At 39.5% G+C, this 20,953-nt stretch overlaps 2 protein-coding genes across 4 annotated transcripts in view; one reads left to right on the top strand and one right to left on the bottom strand.

Annotated features, from left to right (window-relative positions):
- The window catches only part of Cltc (clathrin heavy chain), a 61,147-nt gene extending 50,124 nt beyond the window's left edge, over positions 1-11,023 (top strand). Inside the window, exons 23-33 of one of the 2 annotated variants that reach the window (XM_034505451.2) lie at positions 217-381; positions 561-668; positions 749-916; positions 1,032-1,181; positions 1,271-1,402; positions 1,500-1,610; positions 2,481-2,651; positions 2,863-3,084; positions 4,166-4,186; positions 8,365-8,440; positions 9,996-11,023. In XM_034505451.2, the coding sequence (XP_034361342.1) occupies positions 217-381; positions 561-668; positions 749-916; positions 1,032-1,181; positions 1,271-1,402; positions 1,500-1,610; positions 2,481-2,651; positions 2,863-3,084; positions 4,166-4,186; positions 8,365-8,440; positions 9,996-10,120 (1,449 nt within the window). In that variant the 3' untranslated portion in view covers positions 10,121-11,023. The remainder of the gene's footprint in view (positions 1-216; positions 382-560; positions 669-748; positions 917-1,031; positions 1,182-1,270; positions 1,403-1,499; positions 1,611-2,480; positions 2,652-2,862; positions 3,085-4,165; positions 4,187-8,364; positions 8,441-9,995) is intronic. The other variant, XM_034505454.2, reaches the window with a different exon arrangement.
- Positions 11,024-15,530: 4,507 nt separating this feature from the next.
- Positions 15,531-20,948, bottom strand: Ptrh2 (peptidyl-tRNA hydrolase 2). 2 transcript variants are annotated; one of them, XM_034505455.2, is made up of 3 exons: positions 20,808-20,948; positions 17,191-17,296; positions 15,531-16,158 (listed from the first exon to the last, which is right to left on the bottom strand). In XM_034505455.2, the coding sequence occupies exon 3, from the start codon at positions 16,156-16,158 to the stop codon at positions 15,613-15,615; it is 546 nt and encodes a 181-aa protein (XP_034361346.1). In that variant the 5' UTR covers positions 17,191-17,296; positions 20,808-20,948; the 3' UTR covers positions 15,531-15,612. The 2 variants fall into 2 exon arrangements, with proteins under 2 accessions (XP_034361346.1, XP_034361347.1); XM_034505456.2 differs by lacking the exon at positions 17,191-17,296.
- Positions 20,949-20,953: the final 5 nt, after the last annotated feature.

Here is a 20,953-nt window from a genome sequence, read left to right on the forward strand (position 1 = left end):
AGAGTATGTGTGTGCTCATTTATTTTATTTGTAATTTTTTAGATAGAATTCCTCAGTGGCATGAAGGATGGGTCTTTAAACTTCTCGACTTCTGGATGCTGGATTACAGCATATGCAACTATACCTATCTCTTCCTTGGTAGTAAGATACAAATTTGGAAAAAGGATTGAGCTGAGACCTGTATTTTACTGATCATGGATTGCCTTTTCCTCCTAGGTTGGTGACCGTTGTTATGATGAAAAAATGTATGATGCTGCTAAGTTGCTGTACAATAATGTTTCTAACTTTGGACGCTTGGCATCTACCCTTGTTCACCTTGGCGAGTATCAGGCAGCAGTTGATGGTGCTAGGAAAGCTAATAGCACTCGCACATGGAAAGAGGTAATAATCTAAACCCAAGTCTAAATGAACATGGAAAGAGGTAATCTAAACCCAAGTCTACATGATGAAGGAACATTCTGTTGGAAATTTTTTTTCTACTGTACCGTTTTGTACTGTTGTGTTGAAATAATTGCATTTATTTATATTTGCGTTCTCATAGTGGAAAATGTTTATTCTAGGTCTGCTTTGCCTGTGTAGATGGGAAAGAGTTCCGCCTTGCTCAGATGTGTGGACTCCATATTGTGGTGCATGCAGATGAATTAGAGGAGCTTATCAACTACTACCAGGTAATGACACCAAACCTTTATGTGAATTGACACCTTTGTACACATATGCTCTTCTCTAATTGCATATTTCCTTTATGTAGGATCGTGGATATTTTGAAGAGCTCATCACCATGTTGGAGGCAGCCTTAGGATTGGAGCGAGCTCACATGGGAATGTTCACAGAGCTAGCTATTTTGTATTCTAAATTCAAGCCACAGAAAATGAGGGAACATCTGGAGTTGTTCTGGTCAAGAGTGAATATTCCTAAGGTAACCAGTCTTCACCACTCTGAGGCAGCTCTAATAATTTAAAATATCATTTTCCTTCTTAGGCTGATAGCAGGAGTCAGGTGTACATCTAAAGCAATTGGTCTTTGTCATGCAGGTGCTGAGAGCTGCAGAACAAGCTCATCTTTGGGCAGAGCTGGTGTTTCTGTATGACAAGTATGAAGAGTATGATAATGCCATCATCACCATGATGAATCACCCTACTGATGCATGGAAGGAAGGGCAGTTCAAAGACATCATCACCAAGGTATGTACACTCAGAAGTGCGCGCCGCTGTGGAAGGAGAAGGCTCATTTGGTAGAAACTGACATGTAATACGTGGGTTTCTATTTTTAGGTGGCTAATGTGGAACTGTACTACAGAGCAATCCAGTTCTACTTAGAATTCAAGCCTTTGTTGTTAAATGACTTGCTCATGGTGTTGTCTCCACGGTTGGATCACACTCGTGCAGTCAATTATTTCAGCAAGGTAACTGTTTTAAACTGAACTTTACAGTGAGGATTTTGACGTACTTAGATAACAGTTGTCAACCATAGATACCTTTCTAACAAACTTTATTTTAAAGGTAAAACAGCTACCACTGGTGAAACCATATTTACGCTCAGTTCAGAACCACAACAACAAATCTGTGAATGAATCACTGAACAACCTCTTTATTACAGAAGAAGATTATCAGGTAAAACCTTTGGATTCTTGTCAGTACTTAACATCAGGCTCTGATTAGGTTTAACACGGACATGTTCTGTGGTAAAAGCTCCTATTAGCCTTAATTAATTTCTAAGTAGCAGGCATGTGGATGCTTAGGCCCTAAATTCAGCAAGGTTTTTAGGATGGGTTTATGACAAGTTCCACTCATTGGGTTAGATATATTTGTATATGTTTTGATAAAGCAATTTACTATGTGATTCCTTCCTCTCTTACGTCCTGATTGCACATCCAAGAGACACTGATCTTTCAGTTGTTTGTTTTTCTTGCCTAATGTCTTAATATTTGTCTGTTAAATTTGCTATTGTGAAAGATAACACATAAATAGAGCTGTACATTTTTCCTTTACTCCTTGGCCTGACTGGGACTTGCCTAGTAGCACAGGCTTGCCTCACAGGCAGGTGTCTGCTCAGCCTGAGAGCTTGAGGTATAGCTCTGTGTCAGCATACCTGGCTCAACATAATTTTCCTTTAGGCTCAAAGTCTAGTCTGTAAGGCTGAACAGTCTGAGTAGTTTCCTAACAGCATAAGTGCTTGTCTACATTACATATTCTTCCAGTTTCATCATCATTTAACTTACTATCAGTACTGGATATCTCAAAGAAAATTGCACCTTGAGAAAGTTGTACAGTCCATTTGAGCATTTTATTTATTGTTTTAGAAGTAGATCAAAGAAGATTGATACCTGAATATAGGTTACAACTTTTGTAGCTTGGTGCTCACGTCCTCTATGTTGTTACAGTTAATGCTGCCATATAACTGCCTCCATCAGAATGAATTGTGGGACATAAATGCTAAACTGAAAGCCACTAGTTGACTTCTGAATGGCTTTTTCTCTTAAGGCTCTGCGAACATCAATAGATGCTTATGACAACTTTGACAACATCTCACTTGCTCAGCGTTTGGAAAAACATGAACTCATTGAATTCAGAAGAATTGCTGCTTATCTTTTCAAAGGCAACAATCGCTGGAAACAGAGTGTGGAACTGTGCAAGAAAGACAGCCTTTACAAGGTTGGTAACAATCGGATGGGCTTTTCAAGCAATGGGGATTGGCAGTGTAACTCCCTTTTGTGAAAGTGGTTTATAAGTCAGTGGAATAATAACAACAATAGCAACAATAATTATCATATTATATTATTTTTATTAATTTTTAAAACTTGCAGTAATGATTTAAGTCAGCATATCTGGTTAACCTCTGCGCTTCATTGTCTCCTCTGGACAGGATGCAATGCAGTATGCCTCTGAGTCTAAAGACACAGAACTGGCTGAAGAGCTCCTACAGTGGTTTCTGCAGGAAGAAAAAAGAGAATGCTTTGGAGCTTGTCTCTTTACCTGTTATGATCTTTTAAGGCCAGATGTTGTCCTGGAAACTGCATGGAGACATAATATCATGGATTTTGCCATGCCCTATTTCATCCAGGTCATGAAGGAATATTTGACCAAGGTAATGATGCTCAGAAGTGTATTCAGAAGTAATAATCTTGAGGATATATAACATTCTACATGTATATTATTTTTCAAGTTTTTTTCTGTAGTATAATTATTTGACCATGAAATATTCCTATTCTAGCTGACAGATCACATGATTAGGAAGGGAACTCAAGCTTTGTCAGTATTTATGTTCTGTATTCTTATAGTAAATAGCACTCTCTTTTAATATTTGAAATATTTTGAGATAACATTTTAAAACTTAGATTTCCATGTATTCCAGATTTGTTTGGTTCCTGACTTCATGTCTTTGCCTGCTTCTCATGAATTGTATTATCAGCTCCCTAGTCATCACAGATTTTTGATAAATCAAGTACATAATTTTAAAATACTATAGGAAGTTTGCAATTAACCATGTTTCCTAAATGCACCTTAAATAAACTAAGGATTCAGCCACCTTCCAAAATTTACTGTTCATCTCTGCACCTCTTTTTTGATGTGAGAATAGTTCTTGCTAGAGTTAACTAGTTTTATGCATAGAAAATTTAAATGATTTTAAAAGATCCATTTTGTCAGAGAAAACCAAGCTTGAAGTCTCTCTTCTGATCTCTTCAGCATGCCTGAGTACAGGGGGGAACACTACTAACACCCCGCCCCCATAGAGATGTTTTCCTTAGAAGATCACATAACTGGATACCTTGTGTTGTTCTTACAGTTTTTAAAGGAGTAATATTTTATATGTAAGTTCAGTGTGATTAGAACAGTTGCCACAGCTTAGCCACAGGTGAGAGAAGCTTCTTTTCTTACGCATAATGCCACCTTTTGAGACCTGGCTGCTGTTAACCTGAATGCTGTCCATTTTACTAGCCATTAAACTGCTTCCTTTCACACTGACTTAGCATAAATTCTTGTGCAGTGAGCTCTGAAGTTACACAGGATTCTAAGTTTTGCTTCGGTATGCCCTTGACCTCCACTCGCTCCTCCCTTTTTTAGTGGTTACATGTTTCTCCCTGAACCTTTGTTGCTGATTCTACCTTTTTATGCTCAATATGGAATTTGATTTTTTTCTAAGCTGCACCTTCTGAATTCCTTTGCAGGTTGATGCAATAAAGGAAAAGGTGAAAGTTGATTCTTTTGCATCTTTAAGTCTGGAGGACTAAGTCTAAGGATTTGCATGATTTTTTTTCCTTCCTTTTCTACACTGCTGCTGCTGCTTTTCCCCCCAATAAATTTTCACTAAGCCTCTGCAAGTCCCTTGAAACATAACTATAATAGAGCTGTAGGACATTAGTAGATGTTTGCTACTAATCGGCTAATAGGCTTTAGGAAGGGCAGGAGGCTAATCAGTAGTTGGTTCACAGTCTCTCTTTAATGTATTATTAAAACTGAGCATGGTGAGTTTCAATATTAATTCCAAACTATCAGGAAATTTCTTTTCCCTGTCAGGGTATCTGGACCATACTAGGACTTTCTTAATATTTGAAATAAATTAAAACATCTTCTTTTTTTTATTTTGTGAGCTTGCCTGACAGTTGTTGAATTTATATCTGTATGTACATGCCCTAAGAGGCCTTTGGAGTTCTGTGGGGCTGTTTTTTGTTTGTTTGTTTTCTGGGGTTTTTTTTTGTGGTATTGAAGGACTGTGATCCAGTTTCTGATCTCTTGATTCTTACTAATTTTTTTTGCTGAAAGTAGATACAAGAGATACTAGCTGCTTCCGAAGAGACTTTCCTCATGTTTCTCCAGGTGTCCAGTTCTCATGGTGCTAGTCCATTTTTAAGAAGAGCCAAAATCTTTTCAATCATGAGAGAGCCAAGCTTGCTGCAACTGTTGTTAAACAACATGGATTATCTATGTATATAACAAGGCAATATTAACACCGATCTGTAATTAGCACATCTTGAACTACCAAAATTTGCTATCAAGTTGATTGTTGGCTCATCATTCAAGAATGCCAAATTTAGGCACCATTTGGTTGCTGCTTTCTTCATTGGCTTAACTCTGTCCCAGTATAAATGAAATGTGCATTAAAACTTATTCCTGGTGTAAAATTACAGCTAGAAAGTGGTGGGGAAGTAAAGGAGTGTTAAATTTTAAATGAATCTGGGTGGGGCCAATGCCTTGAGATTCTGTTGTTGAGACTCAAGTCACCACTGGAACTTAGGGCAAACCTGAGCAAATGCATTGTGTGTGAGACCCTTCAGCAGCTAGTAAGCAAGGCAGCTAGAAAGCGTGTGTGTGAAAAATGGGGAATTGAACTGCAGTGTTATGCGTTGTTTTAAATCAAGCATGTACAAGTCATTGCAATTACATCATACTACTCCGAAACATAGAGCATTGCTGTGGGCTGTGTGTGTTTCTTGAGAGCCTGTATGGCACCAGTCATCCTCAGATCTCACTTCTTGCTTCAGTCCTTTTGCCTTTTTTTCATGCACACATACACCAAAATAACTGACTGCATGTTAACTTCTACTCTGCAGCATATTGCAGTCTTTGTGGAAAAGCCTTTTGCATTTTAGTGGATTTTCAATATTACAAATGGAACTGATTTCAGAGACTCCTTCTGTTAAATTTTTCTTTTTAAACCCAAGGATCAGAAACTTTTGTTACAGCTCTTAACAAAAGCTTGTGTTCATAAAATCTCCTCCCATTTTTCTTCTTTGTGCAATCTAAATTGGGCTTAAACAAAAATTGGATGTTCCTGTGCCAGAGGCTATCCCATTATATAAAAACATCAACATTTTTGCTTATGTTGGTGTTTCTCCTCTGGGATTTGTGCTTTTCTTCCTCCCTCCCTGCCTATGTCAATGACCAGGCAGTTAGCTAATGCTGGCTCTTCTAGTCTCCCATGTGTTTCTGTATCAGACCTGTGTTCAACATTTAATCAGACATTAACTTTTGTATGTGTCTGTATACTTAAGATTTTTTTTTCCCTTCAAAGTCTGGGGTTGTATTATATAGTGCTGGGGGTGTTTTGGTTTATTTGTTTCATTTTTCTTCTATCTTTTAGGAGTTACTTACACATAGACATCCATGTGTTCCCTGTTTAACCCCTCTGTAGGTTATTCTGACACAATAGTTAGGTCAGCAACCCAGGCGACCTTGACTGCAGAGCTGTGCTTTAAGTTCCACAAACGGATAACTTTTGTTGTAAACTTGGATGCCAAATAGTGGGTATTTCACGTGATCCTTGCATTCCATGGTAGTCTTTAATTTGATATTAGGATAATTTGTAACATATCATGTAGGCTATGAAATAAGAAAATAGTATGTAAAGGGAACCAATACCTAGGACTACACATTGAGACTCTGTTGTCCCCCGCCCCTACCCCAAAACCCCACAAACCCTAAAACCAAACAAAGCAAACCCATTTTCCTAGGGTAGACAGACTACTGAAGCTTACTTCTAAAAGTTCTTTGACAAGACTGGATTAGAACTAGATTGCCTTTAACATGGAGTAATTACAACTAAGTATAAAACATTGTCTGGAGCTGCCCAGCTGGGACAGGTGCTTGCTGCTAAGCTTGTCACTTGATTCTCTCCTCAGGATCTACACAGCAGGATTGGAAAACTGACTTCTACGAATTGTCCCCTGACTTCCATGTGCACATGCTTGTTGTCCTTTGCACCCCAAACAATACACATAATTTTTAAGTACTGTCCTAACTGCCTGTGTGCACACTCAAATGCTCTATTGTCAGTTTCCAGTGTCCTGACTGCCTGTGTGCACACTCAAATGCTCTATTGTCAGTTTCCAGTGTCCTGACTGCCTGTGTGCACACTCAAAGGCTCTATTGTAAGTTTCCAGTGTCCTGACTGCCTGTGTGCACACTCAAAGGCTCTATTGTCAGTTTCCAGTGTCCTAACTGACTGTGTGCACACTCAAAGGCTCTCTTGGAAGTCCAGTGTCCTGACTGCCTGTGTGCACACTCAAATGCTCTATTGTCAGTTTCCAGTGTCCTGACTGCCTGTGTGCACACTCAAAGGCTCTATTGTCAGTTTCCAGTGTCCTGGCTGCCTCTGTGCACACTCAAAGGCTCTCTTGGAAGTTTCCAGTGAACCCAGGCGCTGCTTTAGCATTTTTTCAAAGATCTAGTTTTTAACCCTTTTTCATGGACCAACATGTCTGCTCATGTTCTGCTCCTCCCCCGATGGTCCTTTGGAGGAACATGTGAGCTCCCTTCCACACTCACATTCTTAGCACACTTGGCCTTCAAAACAGCACACAGAACATTGAGATTTGAAAATTAGTTGTAGAGAAAACCTGGCTCAGATGCCAGCTTTTAAATACAGTTTGAAATACAAGTAAAGGATAAAGTCAGTGAAAGTGTATGATACAGGAGATTCTGTAACACCAGGATCCTGTTTTTTTCCTCTGGTGTGCCAGGGACTTACAGGATGAAATGTTAGCTCATAATAGCCCACAGGAAAAATTCCAGCTTCTTTCTGCCTCATTTTCTAGAAGGAAATTCAAGGACTGATGCAGTGGTTCCCCCCCCCTCCCCCCCCCCCCCCCCCGCTCTCCCTTAGCTCTTAAAAGGATCTGTGTAATACCACTCCTGTCTTTAACTTGTACACTCGGACTGATATTATCTGATATTGTCCACTTTGATTAGCTAGTATATAATAGCCATTTATTTCTTTGGCTTCATTAAAAGTAAAAGCTTTCCTCTCAAAGTTGGGGCCAACTCAGGCAATCCTAGTTACTTCTTAGAACCATATACATTAGTATTTGCATTTTGTCTCAGGCAACTAAGGAAAATGATGTTATACAGTAAGATTGAATATGGAGCTGCTTGAGACTTAAGTCTCAGTCTGTAAAATGTGAGCCTCAGCAGGAGCTATGCATAGTTGGCAAAACAGCTTATTCTACTGAAATACTTATCTAGCCATTAGGCTCATTTCACCTTTTTGTAAACCTGTTCTCCTGGGGAAGGAAGTCTTGATGGTTCATGAGTTCCTTATTACCTCTGATAGTGTGTATACTTCATTTGAAAAGTGGTTCCTTTTCACTTTCTCCCTTGCTCAGGCTGCATCCTAGCATGTCCAGTCTTAGCCTGGCGTGAGCTGTTATGGCATTTATAAATCCCTCCTTCCTGAGGGTTTATAATGACAGTGCTGAGAAACACCTTGACTGGAGTATGAATACTGCCATTGAATTTGAGGGGCCTGAGAATGTTCTTGCCAGTCTGTTTTATTTTGACGGAATTTAACATACTAAGGCTTTTCCACTCTCTGCCATAAACCTAAGTTTGTAATGCTTTTGAGGTTCTAACGTGACTTGTTTTTCTCTAGGTGGATAAATTAGATGCTTCGGAGTCACTGAGAAAAGAAGAAGAACAAGCTACAGAGACACAGCCCATTGTTTATGGTAATCTGTCTGTTTTTAAGTTCAGAGGGCAACATTAGACCATTCTTAAATGGAGCAAGCTTTGCAAGGGGCGGCACATTTGCTGAGTTAGGAATAGTAGTTCTCCCAGCTATTCACATTTTCTCCTGAGGACCATTTAAAACTCATTTTTATGGTATCCACTCTGATAATCTTCCATGCATAGAATCTCTTAAAAATGGTCATTAGAGATGGCCTAGGCTTTCTTGTTGCCTGATTGATGACTGATCTTTTCGTCCCTAAGTCACTAAGAAAGAATTCAGTTTTGGAAGAACCAGTATAACAAGGTTGTCTTCAGTACTCTTTGCATAAAGAATGCATCCTAACTTGAAATGTGACTAGGACAGAGAATGGGGGTTAAGTTTCCATTCAAGAACTTTCCAGAGAAAGAGAGCGTCCAAACCCTAAAGTAATTACTTAAAGCAGTTTGACTTCTTATACTAGCCTGTGTGGGTTACTTACCCTTTGCATCTCACACTTGGTGAATATTGGATTTTCAGGAGTTTAAGTTTTATAACCAGGTTTTCTTTGGAAGGAAGTATAAAATTAGGATCATTTTTGTCATAGGCAACTAAGGAAAATGACAGTATATGAATCATTATTATTATTGGAGATAAACTGGGGGAATTTAGGGGACAGGGTAGTTTTGATAAAGGATTAGGTAGACCTAAATTACATGAGATTTGACATATTTGAAATACGGGAAAAAAAGATAGCTGTGATTTTCACTAGGCATCATAGAGTGCTGAGGTTTCATGGATTTTAAGTAGGGAGTTGAAATAGAGTAGAGGTAGAATTTTCAATGGTCCAGAGGGGATTCTTTGGTAAACCCAGTTTCCATACTTGCTTACTAAATAAAATTGTGGTTGTACTACAAGGGGACACAGGGAACACAGGGAGTGTGGTAGCTTCCATTCTAGTGGGAGAGGATATGCAGGACTAGGGAGATATTGTCTTTCTCTTTCTAAAAGTTCTTTACATGTCATGTTTTCTTTATGTGGTCAGCAACTATTTCAGCTTCATCAGCAAGTATTTGATAGAAGGTATATACGTTCTCGTGTTTTTTCATACCTAATGCATTGCCTATCTAGTGCATATTTGAATGTGGTTTTTCTATTGCTCTCTCTAAATTAGCGCTGGATTTTTACTAGAACTATATAAGGTTTCATTACCATTCAGATGTTTAGAATCAGATATTTAAATTAACTTTAACAACTTGTAAAGTTTTCCTGTGCTGAAATTTTAGTCACTAAATGTAATGTGTATTATGCGATAGGCTTGTTGGCAGATGTATGGCCTGATAATGTCAAATGTGCATGTGTTACTGCTTTAAATATAGGATGTTGTGGCCCTCAGCTCCGTTGGCTTTTTTAAGGCAGGAACCTTCTCAGGGCGAGACTGTATTCCAAATTGGGACAGTCACAAGTGCCCACATACAACTTCCTCAGTGAATTGTGAGTGCGCTGCTGGAGTGGTGAAGAAGATAGTGCTGACTCTCTCTGGTGCTAACAGATTCTCCTCCTCTTTGTCACTTTAGGTCAGCCCCAGCTGATGCTAACAGCAGGACCCAGTGTGGCAGTCCCTCCCCAGGCACCTTTTGGTTATGGTTATACTGCACCACCATATGGGCAGCCACAGCCTGGCTTTGGGTACAGCATGTGAGATGGAAGCTGATCCCGTAGTCTCCTATTTTCATACTGAAGCATCGTCTACCCACTTCTCAGTTTATAAACGGGGAAACAGGCAACGTGTTCTTGTAACCTTTACTTCATGAAGGACTACTTTTTTGTTCTAACTATAGACTTGGATCGCCTATGTTAAAACTTTATTTTCACATTCCGCATCATTAGACCTTCTTTTCAAAGGGGAATAGTATTCATGTGGGCTTTTTTCTCCCCCTCATTCTTTGAAGAACTGCTTACTATTCAATCTATTGTGAAGAACCTGATTTGCACTCTGTAGTGTTTAAAGAAACAAAGAAACTCTAATATTGAATCTCTTAAATTTAGTGTATGTAAACAGCTTTCACTATGTATTGTCTAAGTGCATTTAAATCTCTTTTATTCAAAGAAAAGCTAACGTGAAAATACTGGTATGTGACCATGCAAGACTGTCAATGCCAACAAAGACGACACTAATCAGCATATCCTACATTGGATCACAGCGCTCTCCAAATTATTTGAAAAATGCATACAGACAACTTGCGTGATTTTTTTTTTTAAATGAGTATAAAAGGCCCTTTCACCTATGCAGGTTTCCCCATTATGCATATAGAAAATGCTAGTGTGTGTTGCTCACTTCATGTGTAACAGGTGCCCTCATGTTGTGCTGTATCCTGTGCTTTTTCTGTGGGACCATTCCATTCAGGAACAAAGAGCACCATGATTCCACACGTGTGTATTTACTAACCCTTCCCTGAGGTTTGTGTATGTTGGATATTGTGGTGTTTTAGATCACTGAGTGTACAGAAGAGAGAATTCAAACAAGATACTGCTGTTCTTCAGTTTTGTTTGTGGAATTTGAAATTACTCCAATTTAAAATAAATTACTGGACTGTGGAAATAACATGTAGAATTGCAGTTTTAATTAAATACATCTCAAACCAGAAGAATCGTGGTTTCCATAGTTTCATACTGGATACTGCTGGAGCATTACAGGGAGGGATAGAGGGAAATTATGAAAAAGACATGTATTATGTCATTTACATTGCTGTAGTTAAGAAAGATTACGCAGCAGTCTCTGAATAGTGGGCTCCTTCTCACGGTTCCAACATTTTAACCAAGTAGCACTCCAGGGTTTTAAGCATTCCACCTAACTAAATAAATTATAGGTGTTATATTGACTTTAAATAAAGGTATATTTTTAAAAACAGTTAGCATGGTATTTATTTTCAAACTTAAAGGGCTCCAAATTTTAAATTTTTGCCATGGCTGCGAATATTGAATTTACTTCATTACAACTTAATTCTCTATAGTTATAGAGCGTACTACCAGTTTATATTGCTCTACAATTCTGAGGCAAATTAGCATAAGCTTCACATACACACCCCTAACAAATTAGTATTACTGTTAAAGTCAGTTTTCATTTGTCATAGTGAAAACATGGTCTCTCAGGCCAAAGCTGCACTGTGTCCCCAGATCTCTACCTACTATCATCATAAGGAATCAAGCAATTTGTTAATCAGTTCAGTTTTGACTTTTCCTATACTCATGAATGATGCTCTTTTCCCTTCCTTAATAGAAGCAACTTGAGATATCATATTTATTATTTTATGGGTATGGTTGTTCTGCCTGTGTCTGTGTCTGTGTACTATGGTCATACAATGCCCTCAGAAGCCAGAGCAGGGCTCGAATCCTCTGGCATGAGAGTTAAGTTACACTCTGGGTGTTAGGAATTGAACCTGGTCCTCTGGAAGAGCAGTCAGTCAGTCTCAGACACTGATGTGTTTTTCCAGTCCTACTCGACTTCCTTACTGTTTCCTTGAGGATTTTCCCCAACAAAAATTCATCATGTACTGTTGTCCTGCGGTGCCAGGTTGCCACTTAAACCATCCATATTGGATAAGTCAGCAGGCTGCTGATTTGTTTCTTCTCTATATACAAGTACTCTTCAGAATTACTAGACAGATTAGTTTATAATTTTCTTTGTATGGGTGTTTACCTTCATGTGTCTGCATATCATATTTGTCCCTGAGGGTCCATCTCTCCAGGCTGTTGGCTTTTTATTCAGGTTCTCTGTATAATCCAGGCTGGCCTTTTTTCCCCCTCAGCCTCCTGCATGAGGGAATGATAAGTATGTACCACTCGTCAGCTTATCTTTAAATTACAAAATGCCTAGCTAAGGATTGGACTATGGTCATCATAATCCACCAAAAGTACATGGTAAATGAGTTGGTAATTATTACTCTTGAGTTTATCACTGGGGTAGGTTCTAGACTAGGAAACTGAAAACAGCTATACTAAATAGTATAAATGTTGCTTGATCCAAGGGGAAATTGGGGAGGGAGATAAATGGGAAATTCATGTGACAAGCTATATGATATATAAAAATAGCCACTACATGAACAGATCTGTGGTTAACAACTATTTCATTACGGCCATATTAGTGCAACAAGTACCACCTCGTGGTATTTCTCTAGTGCAGCCATGATCTCACTCTGAGCCTCAATCACCAAACTACTGAAGAGGCGTTTAGTTGGTCATTTCTGTCAGTGACAGTAGGAAAAAAAAACCACAAGATCATGTGAGGCATGAAGCTGGACCCCCAGCGCTGCGGAGTCTGCTGGGTTTGTTTGGTATTATGATCTGGTTCCAGCACCTTGCACATGGCAAGTGCTACAGCCCTTTAACATCAGTGTTTGGGGAAGGCTGGAGAAGAGACTGAAAGGTTCTCCAAACTTCTTCCAGTTGTTTTTCTTAAAGCTGCTGGTACATTTAGTATTTGAGGAAATGTCTACCAAACACTAAGGTCTGAAGCAGTTATATCCCTTTTGTCTTGTTCTGGGAACAGGAATCTCACTATAGATCTGGAACTTGTAGAAATCTGAGGGAATGAGTCACACCTTACTTGTTTCATGGTTAGGTGTTTATTATTTATTTATTTTTGTCCATGTGGACTTATGTGACAGCTTCCACTATGTGGTTCCAGAGATCAAACTCAGGTCATCAGCCTTTACCCACTGAGCCAACTCAATAGTCTTAATTTCATTTGGTTAAGCTTTAATTTTAATTATACATGTGTTAACACACTTATGTAGGTATGTTAATGTGAGTGTTGATGCCTGTGGAGGCCTTAAAAGTGTTGGATCCTCTAAAACAGGTAGTTATGCGTCAGACACCAAATACAGATTTCCTATAAGATTTTAACTGCAGAGCCACCTCTCTAGCCTTTTGTTTCAGTTCTTATAAGGTAAAAATGACCTATGAAATTAACTGAGCTCACAAACTAGACACCAGCCTTTTTAGACAAAGACATGAACACAAATAGTCATGGGTAAAAGAATGTTTTTAATCATTTTTTGTTTGCTGAGAATTTCATACTAGTATACAATGTACCATGAGGCTAGCAACCCACCTCTCACTCATCTCTCCCTAAGGTTAATCTTCATAACAATGCACTGAAATCAGTCAATGCTGGCATCATTGTGTGAAAGCATGAGGAGCCATCTACAGGACCATGGGCCACCTACCAAGGAGGACTTCCCTGAAAAAGACTTTCTATTTCCCAACTTTTAGTTCCCAAAGCCCCTCCCCTACCTATGGTGGGGGGAAAAAAAATACTGCTCTTTTTAACTGTTTCATCAGGACAAGTGAAACTTTACTGTGAATGTGGGGCTGGGAAGGATATGATGGTTACTTGTTCATGTAGAACATCAGTAGGAACACACTAGAGAAAAGAAAATGCCTTTCATTTAAGCTAATGAAAATAGACGTAGCAAACTCCTTGGGCTCTGCTGAGCATGCTTTGAGAACTACTCTAACTCCTATGAAGTGTATACCAAGAACAGGTAGAACCAGAAAAATACTGTGACTTGTCACCAGAATTAACAAGTTTGATTGTATCCTTGTAGGTAAATGCTCTAGCTTATTACAGGTCCTTGAATCAGCCATCCCAGCTATCCTGCTGGGAATCTAGTCTTTTAGTGTGGAACCATTTGTCTGCAGCAAGCCTCATAAATTAATTACCTGAGTCATAACCATGCATTTAAGATTGAGTTCAACTCAGTTACATGTGGTTGCATCACTTGACTCCTGTATAAACATTCTGTCTAGAAACTGTTGCTACTGTGGCATCATTCAGAGTTGTGATTGCTTCTGTACCATTTATGCTTCTGTATGATAAAAGTGCACCAAACATTTTAACTTGGAGATGGTCTACAGTTATCTTCATCATTCTGCCCAGTTCCCACTTACGGTCTTACTCTCTTTAACATCATTTATAGTTTTGAAGGATATAATGAACTTAGAAATCACTGACAATCTTCTAGAACTATCAAGAAAAATGAATTCTAGCAAGACTGTCAGGAAAGCTTTATATATGCAGGCATGCTAGTGCATGTTTTTTATCCCAGCACTGCAAGGCAGAGGTAGGAGTACCTCTCTCTGAGTTTACATCAGCCTGTTCCATACTGAGTTCCAGGCTCAGGGATACAGTAAGAAAAGTACCCTTAAGTAATAAAATTACTTAATTCCTAAAATTTCCAGGAGAAACTGGCTGGGTACAACTACAGTCCTTTATTTCCCATAAATTTTCACATATCCACTTTGAAAATCCATAAAGTTCACAAACTCATTGGTTTCACTGTTGAAGTACAGAAATTTTCATAGTTTATGAATTAGAACCACTTTGAAGTATCTTAGCCCAATTGGGTCAGGAGAAATCAAAATGCTACATACATCATAAAATTTCAACTTTGAAGTAGAACTAAATTTAGAGAGTAGCTGGGTATGATGGCTCATTCCTTCAATCCCAGCAGGTAGGAGGTCAAGGCAGGAGAAATACCACAAGTTCAAGATTAACCAGAGACCACTTCAAAAACATCCAGCTAGTTAAATAAAATCTAAATCAAAATTGTACAGTGGGTCTATGCAGTGGTCTGTTAATAATAAAAAGAGGTTATCAGTCATTCAAAGAGTAGCTTGAACCAGGTCCTCAAAAAGGCAAGGGACAACAGCATGGTTTGAGATTAATCCACACACAGGGGCCTAACTATACATGGGAAATGTAGTTTCCCTCTCACCCAGCGTCATCTCACTTCCAATCTGTTTCAGACCCTATCTGCAGGAGCATTTAGAGAATAAACTTTGTATTTATGTATTCTTTGGATTTATGCGGGTTTGCCTGGATGTATATGTACACTGTGTATGCCTGGTGATTGAAAGGGTTAAGATTCCCTGGAACTGGATGGTTGTAAACTGACATCCAGATACTAGATACTAGAAACTGAACCAGCATCCTTTGCAAGAAGAACAAGTGCCCTTAATCACTGAGGCATCTCTCTACTCCTTCAGTAGTAATTTGAGCTCAAGATACTAATAGTCCAGTACATGACAGAGGAACATGGGACCAGATCTTAAAGTGGGGAGAATTGAGCATTTATTGTTACTGACAGGCTCACAGTCTTCCGACAAAATCACCATCGAGCAGAAGGGCATCTAGTAGAGTTTTAGATGGCCAGTGACCTCATCAATTAGCTCTACTGGTCCTGGCCCAATGCCCAGGACAGTTCGAGAGCCTGGTTCAATCTGAGTACGTCCAGCATCTTGGATTAAACTTACAGTCAGTCCCAAGGTTTTTGCATGGGTGAGTAATTGAATGAGCGTGTCTTCATCTGGAGCTTTGACCACCACTTTGGGCTGGCCACAGTACTCCCACTCTTTGAGCACTTGAGGGTTTCTCCTTTGAGTCTGCTTGTAGGCAGAAACAGCAGCATGAGAACACTGGGCAGCGACCTTCCCTTTCCCCATCTTTAAGTCAGTTCGAACCACAAGAATCAGTTTGTATTCCCCACTCTCTCCCAAGATGCTTGCTTCGGTTCCCGTCTCTGTGTCTCTGTTTATCTCACTTGCTGAGTTCTGGGGGAACATCCCACGGTGGCTCCGGAGGCCCCAGCCCAGGCACATGCCACAAGCAACTCCAGCAGCCAAGCTGAGTGTACCAGGATGAACCAAATACTCCATAGTCAAGAACTTGGAGAGCATCTTAAGGGAAAAGAAAAAAGGTATTATCTAGAACTGAAGTTTCACCTATTCGGATAAGCCACCCACAAGCAGCAAGCAGTATTTTAGAACCAAACTAAATCATGTAGAGGAAAGGCAAGATGCATTCTGGATCTTATGCATGGACCCTGTTTTCATCCATCCCCAAGTACTAGTTGGTTCAAAGACCCAGACGAAATAGTTTTGTTCATTTTGAACAGTCAGCAAAATCTCTTCAGTTAAAAACCCACTCACTATACCATTCAGTCTTAAATCATGTGGAATAAAGGAAATAATGGCTTGGAAAATATGCCTAAAAGCATCTAAAAGCAATAAGAAGTAACATTCTGCTTCTTTCTGGAAAGCAGTGCAGATCTGTGTCTTCATAATACAGTGGTTCTCGGTGGAGACAGTACAATGTGGTTCTCATTTCACAGTAAACCTGCAGAAGGTACACTAGGCCATAAGTCAAGATGCTGTAGGCAAAGTTGCACCATTAGAAATTAACATGGATGCGAAATTTATCCAAGGTCCTAAGCCAACTTCATGTTATATCTGAACAAAAGTATTTGAAGTAGGATTCTTAAATTCAGTTGGGGTTTTTAGAAGTGTAACTATCCTGTAGACATTTCTCCCCTTCCCTCCCTTGACAAGGCTCTACTCTATAGTCCACCATGCCCTGCAACCCAGACAGGCCTTGACCTTACACAGTCCTCTGGCCTCAATCTTCCAATGCTGGGATTACAGGAATGAGCAACAAGCCTGGCTTGGATCCCTGTATGTCATCAGTTTCTTTCTGTAGTGTAGTGTTCAAGCGTTTGTATGCGTGAAGCCACCATTTTTACACCCTGGGAACTAAGCCATATACAACCTAAGTGGAATGGATGGAAACGCTTATCAAAAATTTCCCTTTTATTATTCATAAAGACATGTTAATATATGCCAAGTATTATTACAGATTGATTATAAATTAACCAAAGAGTTTCACTTGAGGATTGTATAGCAGTATAAATTATTTCTTAAAATATAACTCACACCAGGGACACACAGTTAATCCCAGCAGTCGAGTGGATTTCTGAGTTCAAGGTGAGCCTGGTCTACAGAGTGAGTTCCAGGACAGCCAGGGCTACACGGAAAAACCCTGTCAGAAAAACAAAAAAGAAGAAACCAAAAATCACACATCATGGCATTCACACTATCAAATGTAAATTTTTTAAAAATAATTTTGCCAGATAAGGTTTGTCTTTGTAGCCCTGGCTGTCCTGGTACTCTCGGTATAGACCAGGCTGGCCTCAAACTCAGAGATCCATCTACCTCCAGAGTTAGGAATAAAGGCATGCACCACTAGTACCTGGAGATATTCATACTTTTAAATTATACCATTCTGGTTTTTTAAAATTTTGCTTTGTTCTTTGATTTTTTTTTTTTTTTGTGAGGTGTCTTACTCTATAGCACAACCTGACCTTGTCTCTGTGTGACCTCATCTCCTGTCTCAGCCTCTTACCATGTTGTTGGAGTAATATATCCTTATCTATTTCCAGAACAAGCAACTAAAGTGCAAACAGTTGAGTCAAGATGGGATTCCAGCAAGTAGAGGAGCTTTTGCCCAACATAGGGACCACCAGATAACTAGGCACTTTACATTACAGAAGTAAATTTTGTAGAGGCAATGGGGATTGATCCAGAACCTCACCCAGGCTAAGCAAGTTTTCTACCATCAAGTCCAGCTTTCTTTTTACCTTTTATTTTGAAAAAAGGTCTCAGTAAGTTGCCCAGGCTAGCTTTGAATCTGTCATCTTTCTACATTTCTTTCTCAAGTATCTGGGATCACAAGCCTAGCATGAGGCTGCTGGAGCAACTAAAATTTATTGATAAGTGTATTGGATAGAACATTAATCCTCCACTAGATTGTAGTCCTATAGTACTTGGTCTGAAAAATATTCTGAGTTAAGCTTAAGTCCAGGGCTTTTTTCTTTATGAGACATTATGTAAACCAGGCTGGCTTCATATAATTCTTTGCCTTAGCCCCGGGGCCTCCCTGGTACTGAGGCTACAGGCATGTCCCACCACAACTGGCTGTTTTGTTTGTTTGTTTGTTGTTATGGTGGTTTTTGAAAGTGGGCCTAACATAGGCCAGGCTAGCTTTGAACTCCCCAGGAAACCAAAGCTGACCAAATTGCTTATCTTCCTGCCTCCACTTCCCAGGCACATGTGATGCTGGGAATCAAGCCCAGCATTTTGCATGCTAGACAAATACTCTAGCAACTCTTCAATTACAGTTCTTAGTCACTATACAGATAAATACCATAAAACTCATTTATAGATCAGGTAGGCACATGAACTATAAAGTTCAAAACCAGGACAAAGTTTATAGTAGAAACTTTAGATGGTTCAGCTATCTATTTAAACACAAGTGAATTAGTAATTAAAGCATGTAAGAGTCGGTATATGTGCTTTGATTATTCATATGATTATATGATGTAAATATTAGCTCTCAAAATGAGAGGTCATTTTATAGTACAAAGACTCTGATCTGGATGTAGGATTATTTAAAGTATGAATATTTCCAGAGATACCAGCCCATACAGGGTTGATGTGCTGGAGTTCTAAGAAAGATAGTGACAATGCACCAAGCTCCTGAAAAAGAGAAAGCATCAAATGATGGTTGTCTGGATTAGACTTGGTTAGAGGTGTAGACCTTTCAGAGGGCTGAAATAGATCCAAATGAGTAGATAAAAGCCTGACTTTTCTATTAGATTAGCTAGGAAAATCAGAGAGAAAGAGATACAGAAATGTGTCTATAAAGAAAATGCACACAACTTAGCTAGAATATATCTTTAGTGTTTGGAGCAGAAACTAAAAACTGATGCCTCTTATTTTCTTAATGAAAAATGAAACATCAGATATGAAAATATAACAAAGGTTTGGAATAGCTATTAAGGTGAATGAAGAAGACTGAATCTAACAGAACTGTGTAGTATTTTGCCCTAATCATACCTTAAATGTACAACTGTACAGATAAGGCCCCAAATACTAATGCATCTTTGTAATAGTCTCGTGTATTTGGGGCCAGGTATGAACTACAAGAAAGTAACTCTGCCCCAAAGAAGGGTAGGGAATGAAACCACTCTGGGACAGCACTGGTCTATTAGCTCTTCTCCAGTTTCTCTAACCAACCAACCAACCAACCAACCAACCAACCAACCATCTATCCATCTCTGAAGATTGTGCTCTCTAAACAAAGATGAATTCCTGCTTCTAGCTGAAGTTAAAAGGCAATAAAGTCTGTCAGGCTGTCAACTGTAAGGAAATAGAGACATTGTCATTCTCAGGAGTTCCTTTAATGTTTTAGGTACCACAATGCAAGCAAAATTAGGATTTGTGGTTTCAACACACACACACACACACATAAAAAAGAATTTCAGGAAGCAGTTGGGATTTTATTAAATATAGACTTGGGGGGTTAGGAAAAAAATGAGACACTCAGAAAGACAGATAAACTGAACTTCTTCCCCTAAGATATAACCAAGCATGGGCTCAAGAAAGAGTCTCAGAAAGCAAGACATTCCCAAGCATGGGCCTAGCTTCCTCAAGAGAGGGTCACAACTGTCTTAGCATTAGCCTTGTAGCTCATTTTGGGGGTTCTTAAGTATCATCTTAAAGGGTAACAGCCAAGAAACATTTTTTTTTCACTCTCTCCTCATTTTTTTTTTTGGACATTATAATCTGCCAATAAAAAAGTCACTAGAATTGCACAAGGGGCTTAGGTCATGGGGTTTCCAGCAAGATTCCTAGACGACTGGGAAGACACAGGCCTTGAGCGACCGCTCATTGTTAGCACTCTTGCTTCCCAGCTAGAGGGCAGTTGGTGGAGAGAGAGAAGACGAAGAAGACCTAGGAAACAACTATGCCTTTGTTTCCAAAGGCTATTATTGACCACCTTGCAATCATGTCTTCTTATTTCAGGGGTTTGTAACGACCAACTTATTATGTTTATGTTTCCACTGCTGTAACACTGCCTGTATGCCTGCCAAGTCCCCCGTTTAGAAACCCTCTACTCTTGAATTACAAGAATCCTTATCTTTCCCATGTCCAATGCTGATCTCTTGAACACTACCCTTGGGGAGAAACAGTCCCTGTCCATGAATTTTAAAAAAAAGTTTGCTTTAATTAATTTGGCCATGATTTGAGTCAGTGGTCTTTCACCTCGAATCTATGGAACTAATGACAGCTGTATGGTAGAGCGTTTGTCCATCATGCACAACGTGCACGCACCGAAATACCAAAATATAAAAATACTTTTGAATCCGTCTTTAGAATTCTATTTCCCAGCTGGGCTCAACAACTCGAAAACGGATATTTAATATTTATAGTGTGAGTCCTGTTCTCCATTTTTTCCCGCTAGGGCAGTGTTTCAATGCCACCACCTATAAGAGGAGGCGTTGCTAGAGACTAAAATCCTGGGCTCTATATTGGTTTCTTCTTCCAAAGGTTTGCAGACTAGGCGAGGCATCCAGCGGCCGCTGGGCGGAAGACAATTTATGAAGTATCTAAAAGGAGGCAGACTGTGGGATAAGATGGTAGGATACTTTTCAGTAGAGACAGAAAGAACTATACTCCTCTCCATTGTCCTAGAAGAAGTCGAGACTTACCTGGAGCACTTCTCGCTCACCTCGTAGCTCTCCACTCCCCAACAAGGAACACGCTTCGCGCGCGCCACCTACTCCTTCCGGGTTTTCTGAAAAACTAGTTCCGGATCAGAAACTACGAAGCGCAGCCATCCTTCTTGTCACACCCA

Source organism: Arvicanthis niloticus, chromosome 6 (assembly GCF_011762505.2).
Source record: "Arvicanthis niloticus isolate mArvNil1 chromosome 6, mArvNil1.pat.X, whole genome shotgun sequence".
Classification (NCBI taxonomy): domain Eukaryota; kingdom Metazoa; phylum Chordata; class Mammalia; order Rodentia; family Muridae; genus Arvicanthis; species Arvicanthis niloticus.

Coding starts and splice junctions, on each gene's coding strand:
- Ptrh2 (XM_034505456.2), bottom strand. CDS start 16,158: ATGCTCTCCAAGTTCTTGACTATGGAGTATTTGGTTCATCCTGGTACA.